We start from the raw sequence: 19217 nt of genomic DNA, 5'->3' as shown, positions 1-19217 counted from the left end.
TACCTGTGTGCCGCTTTGATCCCTACACAAGTGATCGCCAATTAGCGCAGGAAGGTTTCCTACAATTGTGGGGAGGAACAAAGCAGCTCTGCCAAGGAACCTTCGGCAGAGGATTAGCGAGTACCTCCAGGAGTGTTTCCTAGAGATCTCTCTGGAGGATTTCTGTGAAATCTTGGTATGCATTAACACACTGTTCCGCCATACCGCTTAGCTGCATAGGGGAATGGGAAGCACATGCAAACCCAGCTAGTCTTTTACATTTCTATCCCTTCACCCACTTTTAGAATGTACAAAGCAAAGGACAGCTCTACTCCATATAACCAAGCAGTATCAAGTCAAATAGGTCATTTACCAGAGCTCTCGTCTCCTGCATTATGTGAGCCAGAGACAAACTGCTGAGACTGGCTAGACCCCTTCGGAGTGGAAAAGAGGTCCTGACTCGCCACTGGATGACTCTGCCATGTGTTCCACATCATCTTCCAGTTCAACCTCCTCATCCACAACTTTGTCCTTGTGGTTGTCTGCTGGCTCCCCCCGCCGAAGTATCCACGGGGCTCTTGGTGGTTGAGGTGGGGTCGCCCACGAGGATGGCGTCCAGCTCCTTATAGAAGCAGCAGGTCTTCGGTGCAGCACCAGCATGATGGTTTGACTTCCTTGTCTTCTGGTACACCTTTCTCAGTTCTTTTATCTTCGAACGGCACTGATGCTTGTCCTGTTCGTATCCCTTATTCAACATGTCCTGAGAAATCTGACCGTAGGTATTGAAGTTCCTACGGCTGGAGCGGAGCTGGGACTGCACAGCCTCCTCTCCCCATAGTGCCAGCAGATCCAACAACTCCAAACAGGAGTGTCTTTGTGTGCGTGGAGCTGCAATGGTCAGCTGGGAAGATGCGATGTGAGCTGTCCATGCCGAGCAAACAGGAAGCGGAATTTCAAAAATTCCTGGGCCTTTAAAGGGGGAGCGGCAGATGCCTGTGTACCTGGGTGCAGGGCAGCAGAGTTTGAACCGCTGACCAGAGTAGTCAGGATGGGCATTGTGGGACACTTCTTGGAGGCTATTTATAGCAACATAACCAAGCGCAGTGTCTACACTGACACTTTGTCGATAGAACTTTGGCACAAAAAGCTCTACGCCTCTCGTTGAGGTGGTTTTATTTTGTTGGCTAAGCAGGAGTGTTTTGTTGGCAGAAGGAGCATTGTAGTTTGTGCACCTCCACTGTTTTGTTGACAAAACTCTGTATTGCAGACAAGGTCTTAGGGTAAGTTACCTATTTAATGGCCTGAACCAGAGGTCAGCGACTGTTGATCTCAGTGGAAGTTACAGGCTCTTAATCCCAATCACTGACAGTCACAGAAGGAAAAAAAAAACCTTGAATGAGATGCAACAGAAAATTAAATCAGAGCCTTTTAATATTAGAAGTCTCTGAATTCTTGGGATATATAAAGTACCTTCCATTTGAGGAACCTTTTTTCCCCAACAGCGTTGGTTGTGACATAAAAGGAGTTTTAGTGGACACCAAAGGGTAAGAAGGGTGTTATGAGTCCTGTGAAGAAGAGCTGGGTATCTTTTCTTAACCCGAAAATGTATTATACAGCTGCTTAAGTAAAAAGACAGTGACAAAGTCAAGACAGGTTTCACTGTGTGAATACTGAATAGGCTAGATTCATGCATTGTCGGTGATAGGGAAACTCAAGTTACAGAAGTCCCCTTCCTCCAGAATTGTTTTGGAAGGCAACATCTCACCTTGCTCCAGTAAATCACTCAGTTCACTGTTCTCAGTACTGCCCTGAACTGTATCAGCAGGTGGACTAACCCAAAGATGTGTCACAGACATTGCCTATTGCTTACTTAATCTTTGACCTATTAATCTGTTTAAAAGTTTCTGGCTATGATGGACCTGATAGTATTGGGGATGGTGGGGAGTTAAAGGAAGTTATACCTACCTAATGGTGGGATGTTGAGAGAGTCTTAAATCATTAGTGTTTGTAAAGGACTCTGAGGATTTTGGATGAAAGGTGCTATAAAAGCATCAAGTAGGTGCGAGCTCATTCTACGAGAGCGCAAGCTATGTCAATAGTGTTTCTCAGTGATGTCTCAATATTGGACATTCGCAAGGCTGACGTGGTCATCAATACATATGTTTTTGAACCATTCTGCCATTACCACATCATCCAAAGCAGATGCAAATGTTGGGCAGTCCTGCAGTCTTTGTTTAGATCAGGGGTGCCCAACCTATGGCCCAAGGCCATACACGGTCCACCAGAGCATTTCATAAGGTCCACGGACTGCTTCAACACAATATACTAATGGCCGATTCATTACTGGTTTTTTTCCTGTTTACTATAATTCATCTGATACATGTTTTATGCACTGATTTCTCTGTTTTTAAATAGACAATATCGTACCTACGTTGTTTCTATCTAAATACATACGAAACAAGCTGAACTTAAAATATAAATCAATACAGGTGCCTTTAAATCTTATTAAAACATGCAGAATCTGTTCAGCCACACAAGGTTGTGCTTAGGTTTATGTGGCACTCCTGTGTGATAAGGTTGGCACCACTGGTTTAGATAAACTCTAAGCCCTGCCTCCTGAGGTGCGTACTGCTTGAGTCACACAAGTTGAATACATAGCTGCATCTACTTGAAGAAGAAACTGTTACTTACTGTAAATGGTTCCTCGAGATGTGATGCAGACGTATTCCACAATCCCCCATCCCATCCCTTCTGTATCAGTCTAGTCGCGGGGCATTCTGTGTGAATGAACTGAGAGGGTCAAGGTGGCATTGCCTCATATAGCCAAGGGAGGGGCTGTGTGGAACAACAAGGGGCTGTGCTGTACACTTTTGCACAGGGAAAAATCTCTATCAGCCTGGGAACCAAACAGTCATGTTTAAGTTAGATAATTTCTGCATTTGGTTAGCTTTCCTTAATGATTTAATAGAATTTGTTTAACTCAGGCTTTCTAAAAGTGCAGACTCTTCAACTGAAAGCATATATTTTTGCTGCAGGTAATGAATGAGAAACTTCAGCACTGCATGGAATTGACAGACCTGATGCGAAATCACCTGAATGAAAAACGTGCCCTGCGCTTGGAATGGATGATAGTCATACTCATCACTATAGAGGTGAGTTTGGTGTTCAGTTGCCACGCTTTCAATCATCACTCTGAAGAAGAAAATTAAATAATGAAAATATTATGATGCAGGAGTCACCCATTGTTGCACGGTTACATAAGCAGCTGTATATTTTACATGGCATGATTTGAAATATCCTGGAACAGTTTATGCTTATGTAGCCTGTGTGTAGGAATAAGTCTTCAGTTTTGGTTATTTCATGTATCATCACTGAGCCTTTTCTTTTGATTTGCAGCTATAGTCCACCTTTTCAGATTATTTTGTTTACCCTCTACCTTTTTTGTAGTATTAAAGAACTTGTACTATGCAAATCCTTATTAATACTGGTATTCATTACTCTGCAGGTCATGTTTGAACTTGCCAGAGTAGTTTTCTGACCATGGCAGAAGCTAAGAACATCTGAAAAAAGTATGACCGGACCATATTCACAACCAAAAAAAGTTCCTTGCTCCCACCTCTTTATTTTCTGTACATTTCTGGAAAATGCTGTAATTGTCTTACTAAATAAATATAGTTATGTATAAATGTACATCTGTTCAAATAAACTGTGAAATTAGTGAATAAATCATAAGTTAGGTTCAGCACTACTAGACAACTGATCTTTTGATATAACACTATAGAATTTATGCATTTTAAGTGAAGTTTCTGCAGTGAGTAGGAAATGCTGTGTCAATAAATGTCTCCAATGTGACAGTTTTGCCTCAATTATGGAGGTGACTCACTCAGCCTGTTCTGGTCCATGAATACCAAAGTCCTCGCTGCTGCCCCTGCTTCCTCTCCCCTGCCCCCCTGTACTGAAGTGTTTGCTGCCTGCTCCCTTTGAGCACTGAAAAGATACGGATATACCTACCCCCTCTTTTCCATTTTTGGTGAAAGCTTCTCTTCCTTTCACATTTTTGTTGCTTGAAATGTCTAGGAGAAGGCCATTCACCTTCTCGGTGTTCAATCTGTCAGACCTTCACCCCAAGAACCCATCAGCACAGGGAGATTTGTCTGCAACAACTTCTGCTTAAGGAAGCCCTTGAGGCTAGACCCTTTGGATCCATTCAGACTTTGGTTCAAAGGTCTAAAGAGTCAGCCTCAGCACCGTGGTCTCTGTCAATTCCAAAGGGATCCAAGAAGCTGCAGCCCCTATCTGGGCCAGACTTGGTTCCTGCGGCTCCCACAGTCAAGCCCCTGAATGATACAAGGCTGAACCAAGAGGTGTGTGGTTGGATCCCACTGCCCCAGTTCTGGAAGAAAGGTCGATGAACAGTTCAGCCACCCCTGCTAGTACCAAACCTCATGCCTCACAGCAGTCTGATCCTGATATAACCCCTGCAGCTGCAGGACATGGGTCAGTTCCAACTGTCTCTTCCAGTTCCTGGAAGATGGATGTAAGCAGTGCCTTTGACAGCCCTAGTTCAATGCCTTTGGTTTCAGATGCTGTGGTACTGAGGATAAAGCAAGACAGCCAATGTAAGCAGTGCTGGTTCCTGTGCATCAGAGTTATCAAATCCATACGATTCTGATGGAGTTGTAGTTGCAAAGTGGAGACATGTATCACCCCCAGCTTCAGTAATGAAGAAGATGAGCCCACATACCATTGGATCTGATGATGTCCAAACCTTCAGATCTGCTGTCATTTCCTGATCCAGTCTCTGTCAGTCTGGTTACTGCCACATGGCTAGATTGTGTGGTCCTATGGGTAGAGCCCCAAACCCTGCAGTGGGGGTCAGAGCACACAGCCAGAGCCCGTGGGTGGGGGGAGGGGGTGAGCCTAGGGCCAGGGTCAGGGCTCAAAGCCCATCACCAGGGGATGGAACCCGCAGCCACACGGCTGGAGCCTGCCGCCCGCCACCCCAGATCTGAAGCCCGAGCCCCGCCACCTGCCTGCTCCTCCAGCATTTGTGGCTCCAGAGGAGGACAGGGCCCAACCCCAAGTGGCAGCCCTGGGAGGGGCCACTGCTTTGCTTTCCTCTCCTTCCCTCCCATCACCACAGAGCAGGCTGTGGTCACATGAAAAGCACCAAGTGGCCGCATGTGAGAAACACTGATTTAGAAACTGACCTTCACCCTGACGTATCACCAAACTAACATGCAGTAGTTTCAACCTCTTCTCCTGAGAATGCTATGTAGGTCCACAATTTGATGGATCACATGGTGTCCATTTTGAATCTCCCTTTGGTACTGGTGGAAGAGACTTCACACATGGTATTTGATATCCTCAATGCTACTGTCAAGAGTAGAATGTCACTCCCCATCCTGGATCATAGAATCATAGAATAAGGGGTTGGAAGGGACCTCTGGAGGCCATCTAGTCCAACCCCCTGCCCAGAGCAGGACCAATCCCAACTAAATCATCCCAGCCAGGGCTTTGTCAAGCCTGACCTTAAAAACTTCTAAGGAAGGGGATTCCACCACCTCCCTAGGTAACGCATTCCAGTGTTTCACCACCCTCCTAGTGAAAAAGTTTTTCCTAATATCCAACCGAAACCTCCCCCACTGCAACTTGAGACCATTACTCCTTGTCCTGTCATCTGCTATCACTGAGAATAGTCTAGATCCATCCTCTTTGGATCCACCTTTCAGGTAGTTAAAAGCAGCTATCAAATCCCCCCTCATTCTTCTCTTCCGTAGACTAAACAATCCCAATTCCCTCAGCCTCTCCTCATAACTCGTGTTCCAGTCCCCTAATCATTTTTGTTGCCTTTCGCTGGGCTCTCTCCGATTTCTCCACATCCTTCTTGTAGTGTGGGGCCCAAAACTGGACACAGTACTCCAGATGAGGCCTCACCAATGTCGGATGGGTTGTTACAGCCAGCCAAATCTGTGTGGTCCAATCCCACCCCTTGTCCATCTGCCTGTAAGAAGGCAAATTATACCAGATACTCTGTGAAGGGTTCTCTTATTTCAATACCCAGCAACAGGGCAGGGTCTGAACAATCACATCCAAATGATAAAGGGGGGGGGGGAATTGACTCATTAGGGAGAAAGGCATTCTCCTCTTCATCCATGGTATCAGGGTGGCAAATTATCAGGCGGACATGGCCTATTACAAATTCCATCTATGGGGGGAAAGTGTTTTTTCTCCAGGACTTGCCTAATGACAGAAGGTTGGCAAATGCTGTTTTATTGGAGGGTCAGATTGTGTCCAAACATGCCCTCAGGGCCTCCTTCAATGCTTTAGACTCTGCTGCTAGAGCAGGGGTGGACAAACTACGGCCCGTGAGCCTGATCTGGCCCCTCAGGGCTTTGGATCTGGCCTGTGGGATTGCCACCCCGGTGGCGCCCCGGGCCCCGCACCGCTCCAGGAAGCAGCCAGGACCATGTCCCTGCGGCCCCTTGGGTAGGGGGGACAGAGGGCTGAGTGTGCTGCACTTGCCTATGGGAACCTCCCCCGAAGCTCCCATTAGCCAGGAACGGGGAACTGGGGAACCGCGGCCAATGGGAGCTTCGGGGGAGGTACCCACAGGCAAGGGCAGCGTGCTCAGCCCTCTGCCCCCCCGTCCCTCAGGGGCTACAGGGACGTTGTGCCGGGCACTTCCCAGAGCAGTGCGGGGCCGGGGCCGGGGCCAGGGCCAGGGCCGGCAGGGACCTGCCCTGGCCCCAGTGCATGCTGCTGCCACCCCAGAGCCGCTCCAGGTAAGCAGCACCAGGCCAGAGCCTGCACCCTGAGCCCCTCCTGCACCCCATACCCCAATTCCCTGCCTGAGCCCCCTCCCTGCACCCCTGCCACACCCCAACCCCTGCCCTTAGCGCACTCTGCACCCCTCCCTGCACCCCTGCCAAGCTCCCTCCTGCACCCCGCCCTGCACCACTGCCCTGAGCCCCTCCCGCACCCCCTTCTGCAGCCCAACCCCCTTCCCTGAGCTCCCTCGTACAACCTACACCTCTTCTCTGCCCCAATCCCTTACCCTGAGCCCCTTCCTACACACCACACTCCCTCCCACACCCCAACCCTACATTCATGGCCCTGCATGCAATTTCCCCACCCAGATGTGGCCCTCGGTCCAAAAAGTTTGCCCACCCCTGTGCTAGAGCATTGGTGTTGGCTGTGACCTTTAAGAGGCATGCCTGGCTTAGATTCTCCTCCTCAAGCTATGGACATTAGAAAGTAAGATGGAGGATCTCCCTTTTGAAGCGGAGGGTTTTTTGCAGTGAAAAGACTGAGTTATCAATCTTGTGTCCTTTAGTTTTTCTAATAAATTGCCAATCTCTGGGATTGATTCCATCTACTCAAAGAAGGCCCTTCACTCCCTTTTTCTGATACTAGATGCAGAGTACCCCCCATCTTTAGTGTTTCTACTTTTTGTCATGTCAAAAATGCCAACACCACCAATAGCCTGTAGTCTCTCAGAGCCATTGTAGAAAAAGGCCTTTCAACAAGTTTCCAAATCCAACCAGCTCACTTCCTTGTCAGCTCCTTCACCGCAGAAAATTAAGCCTCGGTTTGACAAGATGTTCAAGAGTTAGGAGCCAATCAACCAGCACTGTTCTGCCTCTGCATTTGGAGACAGGCTAGCCCACTTCATCAACGCATAGAGACAGATTATATCAAACCAATAAGTCTTAGAGATCATGGGAAAAAGCTATGCTGTACCATTTGAAAGACGGCTTTCTCCAAAATGCCCTTACCTGTCCTGTTCAGGGACTCTTCTCATGAGGCGATTCTCACAGAAGTGGAGAAGTTGCTTCTGATAGGAGCAGTCAAAGAGCTTCCTGCTTACCTCAGGGGTTTTACTCCTGATATTTTCTGGTAAAAATGAAGGACTGGGGTGGTGGGCATTTTGGCTGATGCTACACATGAGGGAATTTAACAAGTACATCCAGAAGTTTTGGTTCTGTACACTGCTCTGGCCTCCATAATCCCTTTGTCGTTGGTCCTGGATTGGTTCATGACAATCTAAAGGATGTGTATTTCCATATCCCAATTTGCTAAAATCATCAAAAGTAACTTTGATTCATGGTGGCTGGGCACCATTTCTAGTACCAGGTGCTCCCCTCTGGCCTTTCCCCAGCACCCAGGGTATTTACAAAATGCCTCTCTGTGGTAGCGATGTATCTGTGGAATCAGGGTATTTTTGTTTACACTTATTTGGATAATTGGCAGCTGCAGGCCGCTGTGCGCAAGGATCCATTGAGCCATGTGTGCTCCATGATCAATCTTTTCTCAGACCTAGCCTTTTTTCTCAACCTTCCAAAGTCAATCAAAAAGATTCCTTTTATAGGCACCATATTGAACTCAGTAAAAGGGAGAGCTTTTCTGCCAGAGGAGAGATTTCTCAATGTGAGACAATGTCTATTAAAGACGCAAAGTTGCCCTACACCAAGGATAAGAGTCTTCTTGTGGATCTCATGTGGTACATGGCAGCCACTACCTATCTGACTTCCCAGCTAACCATGAGACTTGTGCAGCAATGGATGTCCCAGGTCTACACTCCAGGTTGGGACAGTCTTCAGTTATTGATCACCATGCCTCAGAACATTATAGTCTCACTACACTAGTGGTCAAGCAGGAAGAACATGCTTCAGGGTATGCAATTTGGCTCATCAGAGACAGTGCCTAGATGCACAGGTGGTCCCTGAAGGATCAGTTGATCAGACCATATTTTCCAGATGGGGTTGACCAACTGTGGACTGTTCACAATGAAGTTCAACAAAAAGTGTCATTGTTTATGTTCCAGAGCAGGCTTGGACAATCTATCTCTAGCAGATGCTTTCCTGCTGCACTGGAGGAAGAGTCTGATATACATCTTTCCTCCTTTTCCCTTGAGACAGAAGGTGATAAGGAAGATACATCAGGGGAGGGCAAGGATGATATTCATTGCTTTGCTATGGCCATGTCAACAGTGGCTTACTGATCTCAAGCTATCCAGCAGTGTCTTTATGCACCTCCTCTGTCTCCAGCTTTTGTGTCCAAGGAGCGGGGACTGTTCCTCACCTGATGGCATGAGCAACCAGACTTTGACTCTGCACTTGAGTAGTCATCTTTCTCTGTATGCAGGACATACTAGTTAACCCTAGATAGTAGCAGTTTCTAGTTGACTGTTTTCTGAAGTGGTCCAAATTGCAGGCATGGATGCAGAAGAAGTCTGATTCTCCCATAATTGCTTCCATTCCTTGTGTTTTGGAATACTTAGACAACCCCTGGATTTTTAGGTAAGTTAATTCATCTTTAAATGTCCATTTGGCAGTCCTCTCTGCCTATTATACATTAGTTGATGGTAGATTGCTGTTTGTTCATGTTTGGTTACGAAGTTTATGAAAGGGTTAAGAAAAGTGTATCTTAATGTTAGATGCTCCGTCCCTTCTTGGAACCTCGATTTGGTTTTGACCACATTGGTAAAATTTCCGAGCCAGGGGTTGAGTGTTCATTTAATCATCTCATCTATCTATCAATCAAAACAGCCCTCATTATTGTTATTACATCAGCCAAAAGAATAAATAAATTGAATGCACTAATGGCTGATCCACCTTTTACTTTGTTTCATAAGGACAAGGTCCTTAGACTGATCCTTGGTTCGTACTGAAGGTGGGGTCTGATTTTCTCATTAGTCTATTAATTTACCACTTTTCCCACCTAAACCACATTCTAATAAAGGAGAATCTGTTCTCTGTACATTGGATGCTAGGAGGGCTCTTGCCTATTATTTGAACAGAACTAAGAGTTTTCTTAAAACATCTAACCTGTTTGTTTTGTATGCTAAGACCAACATGGGGCATACAGTTTCTTCCCAGACTATTTCCTGGTGGATTAAGCAATGTATTGGTGAGTGTTACAGGCTAGCAAAAGTTCATGTACCTGCTTCAGTTTGACCACATTCCCGTAGAGCTGTGCTTACTTCCTTCACTAGTTCTGTTGTCCTTCCCTTACCAACCTCTGCTTCCACATGGAATTAGATGTTAAGGTCACTGAGAGACTACAAGTCATATCCAAAGTATCTAGAGATGAGAGTATACCTGCCATCCCCTGCATTCTCAAGAGATTAGCTGCACAGCTGTTCTGCTCTGCAGACTCAGCTACCCAGTCTTCCCTCTGAACCTGAGACACAGACTGGTCACTTACAGAATCAGCATGGAGACATTCCTTTCTCAACAACCTTGTCTCCCCAACAAGCTGGCCAAACACAGCCACTTGGTTATAGGACTGTTCAACTTTCTTAACAGCTTTCACTCCATTTGAGACCTTCTCAAAGCTATCCACACTGGATCTTTCACTAGTGTGAGGCAGATACCACTTGCTGAGATCTGCAGAGTTGTAACCTGGACTTTGGTACACACCTTCAGCACTATGCTCTGGATTTGGCTTTTAGAGCGGGCATAAGGAGGTGCTTTAGTCTTTATTCAGCTAGGACTGTGTCCCTAGCCTCGGTTTGCCAGAAGCTGGGAATGAGCGACAGGGGATGGATCACTTGATGATTACCTGTTCTGTTCATTCCCTCTGGGCTAGATGGACCTTTGGTCTGACCCAGTAGGGCCATTTTTATGTTCTAGGACCCTTCCTTCCTCTACGTTAATTTCAGCACTGCTTATCAATCTTTCCCACAAGTCCTGTAACTGAACTTCAAGCTGTCTCTGCATCATCACACTTCCCAACTCTCCTCCTCTAGTCCATGTTCTCGAGTCTGGCATGGTGGTGGAAGAAACGGAGGTGGGACGGCACTATCACTCCATATTTAGCCTTGCCCTCAGTACAACGGGATGCTGAAGGGAGGGGCAGGGGTACTAGCTGACATTGCTAGAATAGGGTTCTGCCACAAGGTCGCGCCGTATCCCTTAAGTGTGAATATGCAGAATCATCTTGAAGAACTCCAGTTACAAATAAGTAACCTTCACTTTTCCTTTCTGGATCTTCAATCTGCAAATCACCATCTCCAAAATACAGCTATGATTCCTTCATCTTGCTTCAGCTGAACCTTTTGTATGGGGTCTTTTCATTAATTTAGTCTGCCTAAAGCCCTACTATCTAAATCTGTATTGAGAATCCACAGGCATAATCCTATTCCAGATAGTGGGACCATATCACCTCAGTTTTACCAGCATTTTAAACCTAAAGTTATCCTCATTTCCTGAATTATCCCTGTCCCATTTTTAATCTTTACCCATGCTTGTTTACTCATTCCTTCGCTTGACTTCTTGCTACCATACATATGCTGGTGTGAAACAAGTCTTCTGGGAACTGGATTGAAATTAATTCTTTTAATGTAAACCATCCAACTACTATCAACTAGTAAAAGCTTTTGGGCAGGACTAAATTTAGGCTGGAGTCAAACTGATAAGCTACTGTGAAAAGCACCCATTTGCAATTTGACACCTCCTCATCAATTATTAGGAGTGGACCATATCCACCCTGACTGAATTGGCCTTGTCAACACTAAAAGAAAAGGAGTACTTGTGGCACCTTAGAGACTAACCAATTTATTTGAGCATGAGCTTTCGTGAGCTACAGCTCACTTCATCGGATGCATACTGTGCATATATCGATGAAGTGAGCTGTAGCTCACGAATCAAATAAATTGGTTAGTCTCTAAGGTGCCACAAGTACTCCTTTTCTTTTTGCGAATACAGACTAACACGGCTGTTACTCTGAAACTTGTCAACACTGGTTCTCCACTTGCAAGGTAACTCACTTCTCTTCATGTGCCAGTGTACATATTTATGCCTGTATCTGTAATTTTCACTCCATGCGTCCGAAAAAGTGGATTTTTTACCCACAAAAGCTCATGCCCAAATAAATCTGTTAGTCTTTAAGGTGCCACCGGACACCTCGTAGTTTTTGTGGACACAAACTAACACAGCTACCCCTCTAAAGCCGTTTTTCTTAACCTGGGTGTGGGCTTCTCTGGGAGGCTGCCAGACTAGTCCAAGGGACAGGGAAAGCTGCATGACATTAGATCCACCCTTCCGCCTTACTAAGAATGTACTCCCATGGTTCCAGATAAACCACTGGCCTTCCTGCCTTCCGGGCAGTTTTTCTATCCTATCCCCTTTGCACCAGTACAGAAGTCGCCCACTCACAATGAATATGCAGTAGTTGAGGATTTTGCTTTTGGGACAATTCAGCTACAGTTTCCTAAGACCTTTGATAGGGGAAAGGTTTGAATGATCACAGGAGCATTCACAGAGATGAATTACTCAACTGGAGGGCTACACTGACAGACTATAAAATTTTCCAGAACAGCTCTGGTGCAGGGATCTTGCTTTCTGTATGGCTGAAGAACCTAGCCTAGACTTGTTCCTATATTAATAATAAACTTAACTAGACACCATTTGATTCCAGTAAGGGACAAACTATTAACTTTAGAAGTTAAATTTAGTATGTGTTTTTATTGTAAACTGAATGGTCTCATTCTTTTAGCAACAACCTGTTTTTTCCCATTCCTAAATTCAATTCTTATCCATCTTAGGAATAATCCATTAGCCTACCAGCCTCTCATGCATTTTAAGTCTGTATACTTTAATGTTTCAGCTAAATTGCTAATTCTCCACCTGGTGGACTTAACCACCTTTCTGAAATATGTAAACAAGCAAGAAGGACACACAGCGTCAAACAACGGCTAGTTTGGTCACCTCTTCCTAACTGTTAAATAGTTCCAGTGATTTGTCCTATGATTATACTGTATTACATTAGGAAAACATTAAAGTTGCAAAGTCAAGCATTTAAAAATTAGGAAATGCCAGAATTAAGGTTACCTGTGCAATCTTAATGCAGCCCGTTTGCGTGAACGTATGCATTATATAGTGGTCTATTACATGACCGTGTGCTATTTTTTCCTCACAGTGCACAGGATGCACAATACTAACTGGGTAGCTATTACATTTTTTTTTTTTAATTATCATTCTTTGTATGGCCCTATGCATTATTTACATATCATCCAAGCTGCACTGAACACAGATTTTCCACATAGACTTTGTTATGGTACTCAAATAATAGTATCCACTTTCTTTACAGACCATTCATGAATTTATGTTCTCAAAACCCCTGTGAGGTGAAGAGTATTATCTCCATTTTACACAGAGGTTGAGGGCACAGAGATGAAAGCAAGGCATGTGAAATAAAAGTGGCTGAAACCCAATTTGAGAAACCTTGGGCCTGATTTTTCACAGAACCTAGCATTTTATAGCACATTGTATGTACAGAACTCCCCTTGACCTCAGTTGCAGTTGTGAGTATTCAGCACTTCTTCAAACCAAATGCCTCAAGTTTGGTCACCAGAAAATTAGGATCAGCCAAAATTTTGGTTTAGAATCATAAAATCATAGGCTTTTCAGGTCAGAAGGGACCATTATGATAGTCTCGTCTGACCTCCTGCACAATGTAGGCCACAGAATCTCACCCATCCACTCCTGTAACAAACCCCTGACCTATGTCTGAGCTATTGAAGTCCTCAAATTGTGGTTTAAAGACTTCTAGGTGCAGAGAATCCTCCAGCAAGTGACCCATGCCCCATGCTGACTTGCCTGAACTCTGGGGCAGAGGAAGGGATAGAATCTAGTTCTGTAGGGCAGCATTCGACTCCTTCAGCCATGAGACCATCCTGCCTCTTCTTTGCCTCCTTTACTACACGCCTTCCAGTTTCTGCAACAAACGAGGGAGGGTCCTAGAGACAACAGTCTTATTCTTACACAACCCTGATTCATCCCCCAAGCATCAACCATCTTTTGCACTGAATGAGGCAGGTGTCCTGTGGAAAAATAGCAAATTACATATAACTAAAAGTTTATAAATAGATATGCAGAAGGCAGCCAAATAAAGGTTGCATGAACTTAAAATATGTCATTTACTACCTTCTGAGTACTTGATTTTGCAGCTGTAATGTTTAATGTATTTTTAACGTAATTTTTTGTTTGTTAAAAAACAAAAATTGAAGAAAAAATATTATATGGAACCATATTAAACTCTTACATGGGTCATCAGCAAGATTGGGATTTTTAAATGCATAAACACATCCTCTGCCACTTGAGCTAAGGGAGTAAATGACAGTAAAGGAAAGCTCTTATCTTCTGTATAGCTCTTCCACTTGAAAGGAGGGGACACACCTTGCCAGTTAATTTCACAGCTAGCTGCTAGACAGCACAGGAATGGTGAAATTCCAGGCCCTGAAAGGAAGTGTCTAGTGGTTACAGATCATTCCTGCCTCTGCTGTCCCCATCAGCTCTTGTTCCTATCCTACCTGCCCTTCCTTTTCCTGCTCCCATCCTCTTCTCCTGTCCTTATCTTCCCCCACTTCTCCTTTCCCCAACTCCTGCTCCCCTCCTGTCAATCTTCTCCCCCAGCACCTCTGTGCTCCTATTCCCCCCTCTCCCCCCGACTCCTGCCTCTCTCCTATCTTCTGTCCCACCTCTGCTCCTGTCCGTTCACAGCCCTGTATCTTTCCCCTCCCCCTATGCATTGTAAGCTAGGCTGTTGCTCCTGCCCCTCTACGTTGCATGGGGACCAGCAGGGATAGCACTGAGAGCCCAGAAAATACAGCCTCCCTTTCCTCAAATTTCTATACCCAGCACCACAGGAGCCCCCAAGCTTCATTACTAAAGAATGGCAGATTGTGATGTGAGAAGTACAAACTAAACTAGACACTCGATTATAAAAAATTTAAAATATGAGATTTCCACACAATCAGCAAGGATGCTGAGATCTCTTCTGAAGAAAACATACACATAACAACAGAAGAAAAACCTGCTAAATATAAGGATTATTTGACCTACAGTGCAACCTACACAAACACCATCTATATATAAGCAACCACTCTAAAATTATTCCAGAAATCTCCAGAATATTGTTTAGGAAGCAATTAATTTTTGCTGGTCTCTGGAGTGAGAGGTGGTTGTTGTTTTTTTTTTTGTTTTTTTTTTGTATTTCACACTTTTCTTCTGTAAAAATTAAGACTGTGCACACAACCCCAGTGCATAACCTTTACAGGTTGAAAGTTTCCATCTTGCAAGTTCTCCGACAAGAGCTAATTGAGAAGGTGAAGTGACACCACCAAATTTTAAAAAGTCACTTCCCCCCCACCCTCTAATTATAAGAAACTGAAAATTGCTTATAAAAGATGAGAGAAAATAAAATTTGTTTCTTCAGTTTACTTTAGGCTTTTGATAGTTCTCTTCCAGAGATGTTCAACGTTTCCTCTGTTGTTTATGTGGATCTTTCAAAGAGCAACTGGGTAGGAAAAAAATTGATTGTAAAATTATAGAAATTGGCAAATATAATACCTGAAACTACTTTGTTTTTAAATACTAACTAGATTTCAAGTGGATGTTGACCAGTTAAGCGCTCAAACTGATTTTGTAAATACACAGTATCCCATTAATTTTAAATGTATGATACAATTTGGGGGAAAACTATGGAATACTGTAAATACTTATCAGTGCTATTCAGTTAAGCAGGTGTGATTTTGTACTTTTTCCACTGAAGAGTTCAATAATTGCATAAGCTTTTAACTATGCAAGTATGGAAGCACTCAGTAAAAGCAGTAGTATTTTTTTTTAAAATACATTAATTTGTGCCCTCTCTTACAAGAAGTATACAATCATTCACATTGATATATAATAGAGTAGCTCTCTGAAAAATGTCATACTCTAGTCAGGAGAGCAGAGTCATATTCTGAGCTTGAGTACAGTTAAAGTTTGGCTCAAGTATGAAGCTGAACTGGGAAGGAGGCTGAGTCTGGAGATAGAGACCTGCATTCCAATTTTCCAGTTTTACACTTGACACAGGATATAGGAGAGATGATTTAAGCTACTTCTGTACTTGGTGTATTCTCAGACTCAGGTACGCTCTGGCCGCAACAGCCACATGGGCTGTTCACCCAACTGAGGCTAGTGCATTCCAGTAACACTCTCAAGGGAAGGAAGAAAGATGCAACACCTTTTCATTATTACCTGGAAATACGTGAGCTATAATCTGCACAGAACTACTACCACTCATCACCTAGGAGAAGTACTAAATCCATCTGCTTCTAACTGACCAGGGGTTTTCGTTGAAAGAGATACAACTGTCCTGTTTAAGTAGAAAAGAAATATTGTGAAGAGCAGGAAGGCAAGTAGTTATTCAGGGCACGGACTCTACTCTAGCTTTAAAGGTGCCAAACATCTCTTAAAGGCACCCCTGGAAACAATCATTAGTATTAGTCAGCCTGAACTGGATTAAAGTCAATAGGGCCATCTGATTCTAGATACCCCACAGCAGACTCAAGACTGGCACTGAGAGCTGTGCTGTAGTCTCTTAGTTTAGGGTTAGTACTAATTATTACGTTTACCAAAAATAAAAAAATCACTTGAGGGGTTTGGGTGTCTAGTCCAGGCTTCTCCCACTGCTAAATTGAATTCTTACTTGCATGCATTGACAATGGGATTAACATGCATCTTCATCATCCTCGCAGCACCCGTACCATCATTGGTGTCCACTGATCTAAATCATAGTACGTGATACTTGTAATATTTTTTTTATCTGGGTGCAGGATACTTGGCAGGACAGAATAAGGTCTACTGTTATGATAGGATTGGAGCCTGTAGCCCATAGTCACATGAATAGTCATTCCTGTTCTCAAGTCCTGTACTCAAATTTTAAGTAAGGCTTGCAGGATCAGTCCAGAATTTTAGTCAGTATGATTGTGCCTGTCAAAAGTCATACAAGGAAAGTAAAACCATTTCATTCATCTAGTATTCAGTGACAAAGGGGAAGAAATCTGCTTTTACAAATACGATGTGGCTCAGATTCAAATGGGAATCTTTTCTTTGACTGATGAGCTTTGATCAGACCAAGGGTCCTTTTACATCAAGATATCAGATTACCATTGATTTAGAAAATGTTATGAAGTTTACAGGTCTATAAACTGTTGATGTAAATCTAACTATTAAATACAAGTATTTACATTTTCCTCCAACTTTAGAGCCTGATTCTCCTTCTCTTATGCTGATGTGAATGAATAACTCCACGGAAGACACTGGAGTTACACCAGAATAAAGCGGTTTAAATAGGACACTCAAAGCCCTAGCCTTCAATTATCAAATAGAAAGCTTGCCAGAAATGTATTTGTTTTCCTCTTCTGAGTAGCCCATTCAGAGAATTATCTATAATTATTTCACTTTAAAATTATGGTTTTGCTGTTCTCAGTGAGAGTAGCATCTCTCAGTGTTTTGTGTAAACTCCCTATCTTAAAACATTTGGCTTACCAGCTATGTTAATTTATATTTCAAGTAGTCAAATCAAGTATGAACCACTGTCAAAAGGAGCACAGACCATTCTGGCAAGTAGATCAGAAATGTTCCCATTTACTAATTAAATATGTGCTGTAGAAACGTCTTTAAATCACACATTCACTCATGGAATTGAACAAGTCAAAGCTGTTGCACACACATACATATAGGGATATGATACTGTTTATTCACAATACCAGAACATTAGTACACATTATAGACTACCAACTTTGAGTTTGGTGAGCACAAAACCAACTGAAATAAGTTAAAAAAAAAAACAAAAAAAAAACCACATCAACTGTAAAGTCTTTTTTAAGATTTTGTTTGATAATTCAGATTTTAAAAGTATTTAAATTTTTATGGGCTAGATTCTCCCTATGAACCCAAACTGAGAGCACCCTTGCATACATGCAGAGACCCACTGACTTTGATGGGACTTCCTGCAAATGACTCTGTCAAGATGTGTGTCTAAGCTTGTAGGATCAAGCCCTCCATCAATTTAGTGCTCGTAAAATGTGATGACAGACAGCCCTGAAAACTGCAGTTGCCCACTGTGTCTCAATCATGACTGGCTCTACAGGTGAAAAGTTTGTTTATTCTCTGTTATTTGTACACCACATGTTCTTTTTTTATGCAGACTGCAAAAAAAGTAGTTAGTGATGTGAACACCTGTCCCCTAAGAACTGGGCTGAGACAAGTAAGTTCACCCACCATGCTATTTAACAGCCATCAGAAAATTCTCTTTACTCCATAACATGGATCAAATTCAAACAGTTGACATGGTGTTATATCCTGCTCCTGTCAAATGGAAAAACTTCCTCTGATTTTAATAATATCAGGACAAGCCCCCTAGAGGGTAAAGTTTTATAGCTAGTGCTGGTCAAAGATTTTTCCACCAAATTGTTTTGATGGAAAATTAGGTTTTTCGACTAATTGAAATTTTTGGTGAAAAGTGTTTGCTTTCTGCCTTAAAACTTTTGATTTTTCAGTCAAAAAACCTGAAATTTTCAGCAGAAAATCTATTTACTGACCAACTCTATTTGTAACATATATACACAAACACACACACACACGTGTTAAAGTTCAGGTCTGGACTTTGAGACTATAGAAGCGCAGCAAAGAAAAATACATGTAGACCGCTGAGAAGGTGGGATACTTCCATTTCTCAGATGACTTCCCGTTGCCCTCTCCAAAGGCGAAAGCCCACCCTCAATTCACATTAATGTCTACGGCCAATTGCAAAGTATTGAAATTTGTAAATAGGTAAACAATTCAAACACCAAGGATCACATCAAACATCAATGTATTTTGTTCAAATTTATTTATGCTACTTTGGAATACAGAAGTGTTCTGCACAATATATCAAATCTTTGTAAGATGAGGTCTCACTCCAGTACTGCCCCTCCCTTTCCTTCCACTACAAGAAATGGGCATAGTCACAAGTGTGAAAGCTGCAGAGCAAACTTTTATGAAAGATTTTCTAAACTTTTAAAACTATAAATATCTTAAAACTACAGGCAAAGAGTATGAAGAACTAAGACATTTCAACTGCATTTATACTTGAGCAATGTTTTAACTTAATATTTTAGACTGCAGAGTTTAGGTATTATATATTTGACAGTCCTGCAAAATGTAAAACCTGTCTTACCTAAATTAACCTCTTAGGGTAGGTCTACATAGCAGTTAAACACCCAAGGCTGGCCTGTGCCAGCTGACTTGGGCTTGCAGGGCTCAGGCTATAGAGCTATAAAACTGCAGTGTAGACATTTGGGCTCAGGCTGGAATCCTGGCTTTTGGACCCTTCCCCTAGCAGGGTCCCAGAGCTTGGACTCCAGCCCCAAGCCAAAATCAGCTGACACAGGCCAGCCACAGGTATTTAACCGTTGCGTAGATGTA

At 43.4% G+C, this 19217-nt stretch overlaps 1 protein-coding gene across 5 annotated transcripts in view; it reads left to right on the top strand.

Annotated features, from left to right (window-relative positions):
• Positions 1 to 3716, top strand: part of RMND1 (required for meiotic nuclear division 1 homolog) — a 53795-nt gene extending 50079 nt beyond the window's left edge. For 2 of the 5 annotated variants that reach the window (XM_074948621.1, XM_074948622.1), the window contains 2 exons: positions 3015 to 3131; positions 3485 to 3716. In XM_074948621.1, coding sequence (XP_074804722.1) covers positions 3015 to 3131; positions 3485 to 3517 — 150 coding nt within the window. In that variant the 3' untranslated portion in view covers positions 3518 to 3716. The remainder of the gene's footprint in view (positions 1 to 3014; positions 3132 to 3484) is intronic. The other 3 variants (XM_074948620.1, XM_074948619.1, XM_074948617.1) reach the window with 2 other exon arrangements.
• Positions 3717 to 19217: the final 15501 nt, after the last annotated feature.

The sequence above is a fragment of the Natator depressus genome, chromosome 3 (assembly GCF_965152275.1).
Source record: "Natator depressus isolate rNatDep1 chromosome 3, rNatDep2.hap1, whole genome shotgun sequence".
NCBI classification, from domain to species: domain Eukaryota; kingdom Metazoa; phylum Chordata; order Testudines; family Cheloniidae; genus Natator; species Natator depressus.
Note: the sequence above shows the minus strand (reverse complement) of the source record. Positions and strands in the feature narration are given on the sequence as shown.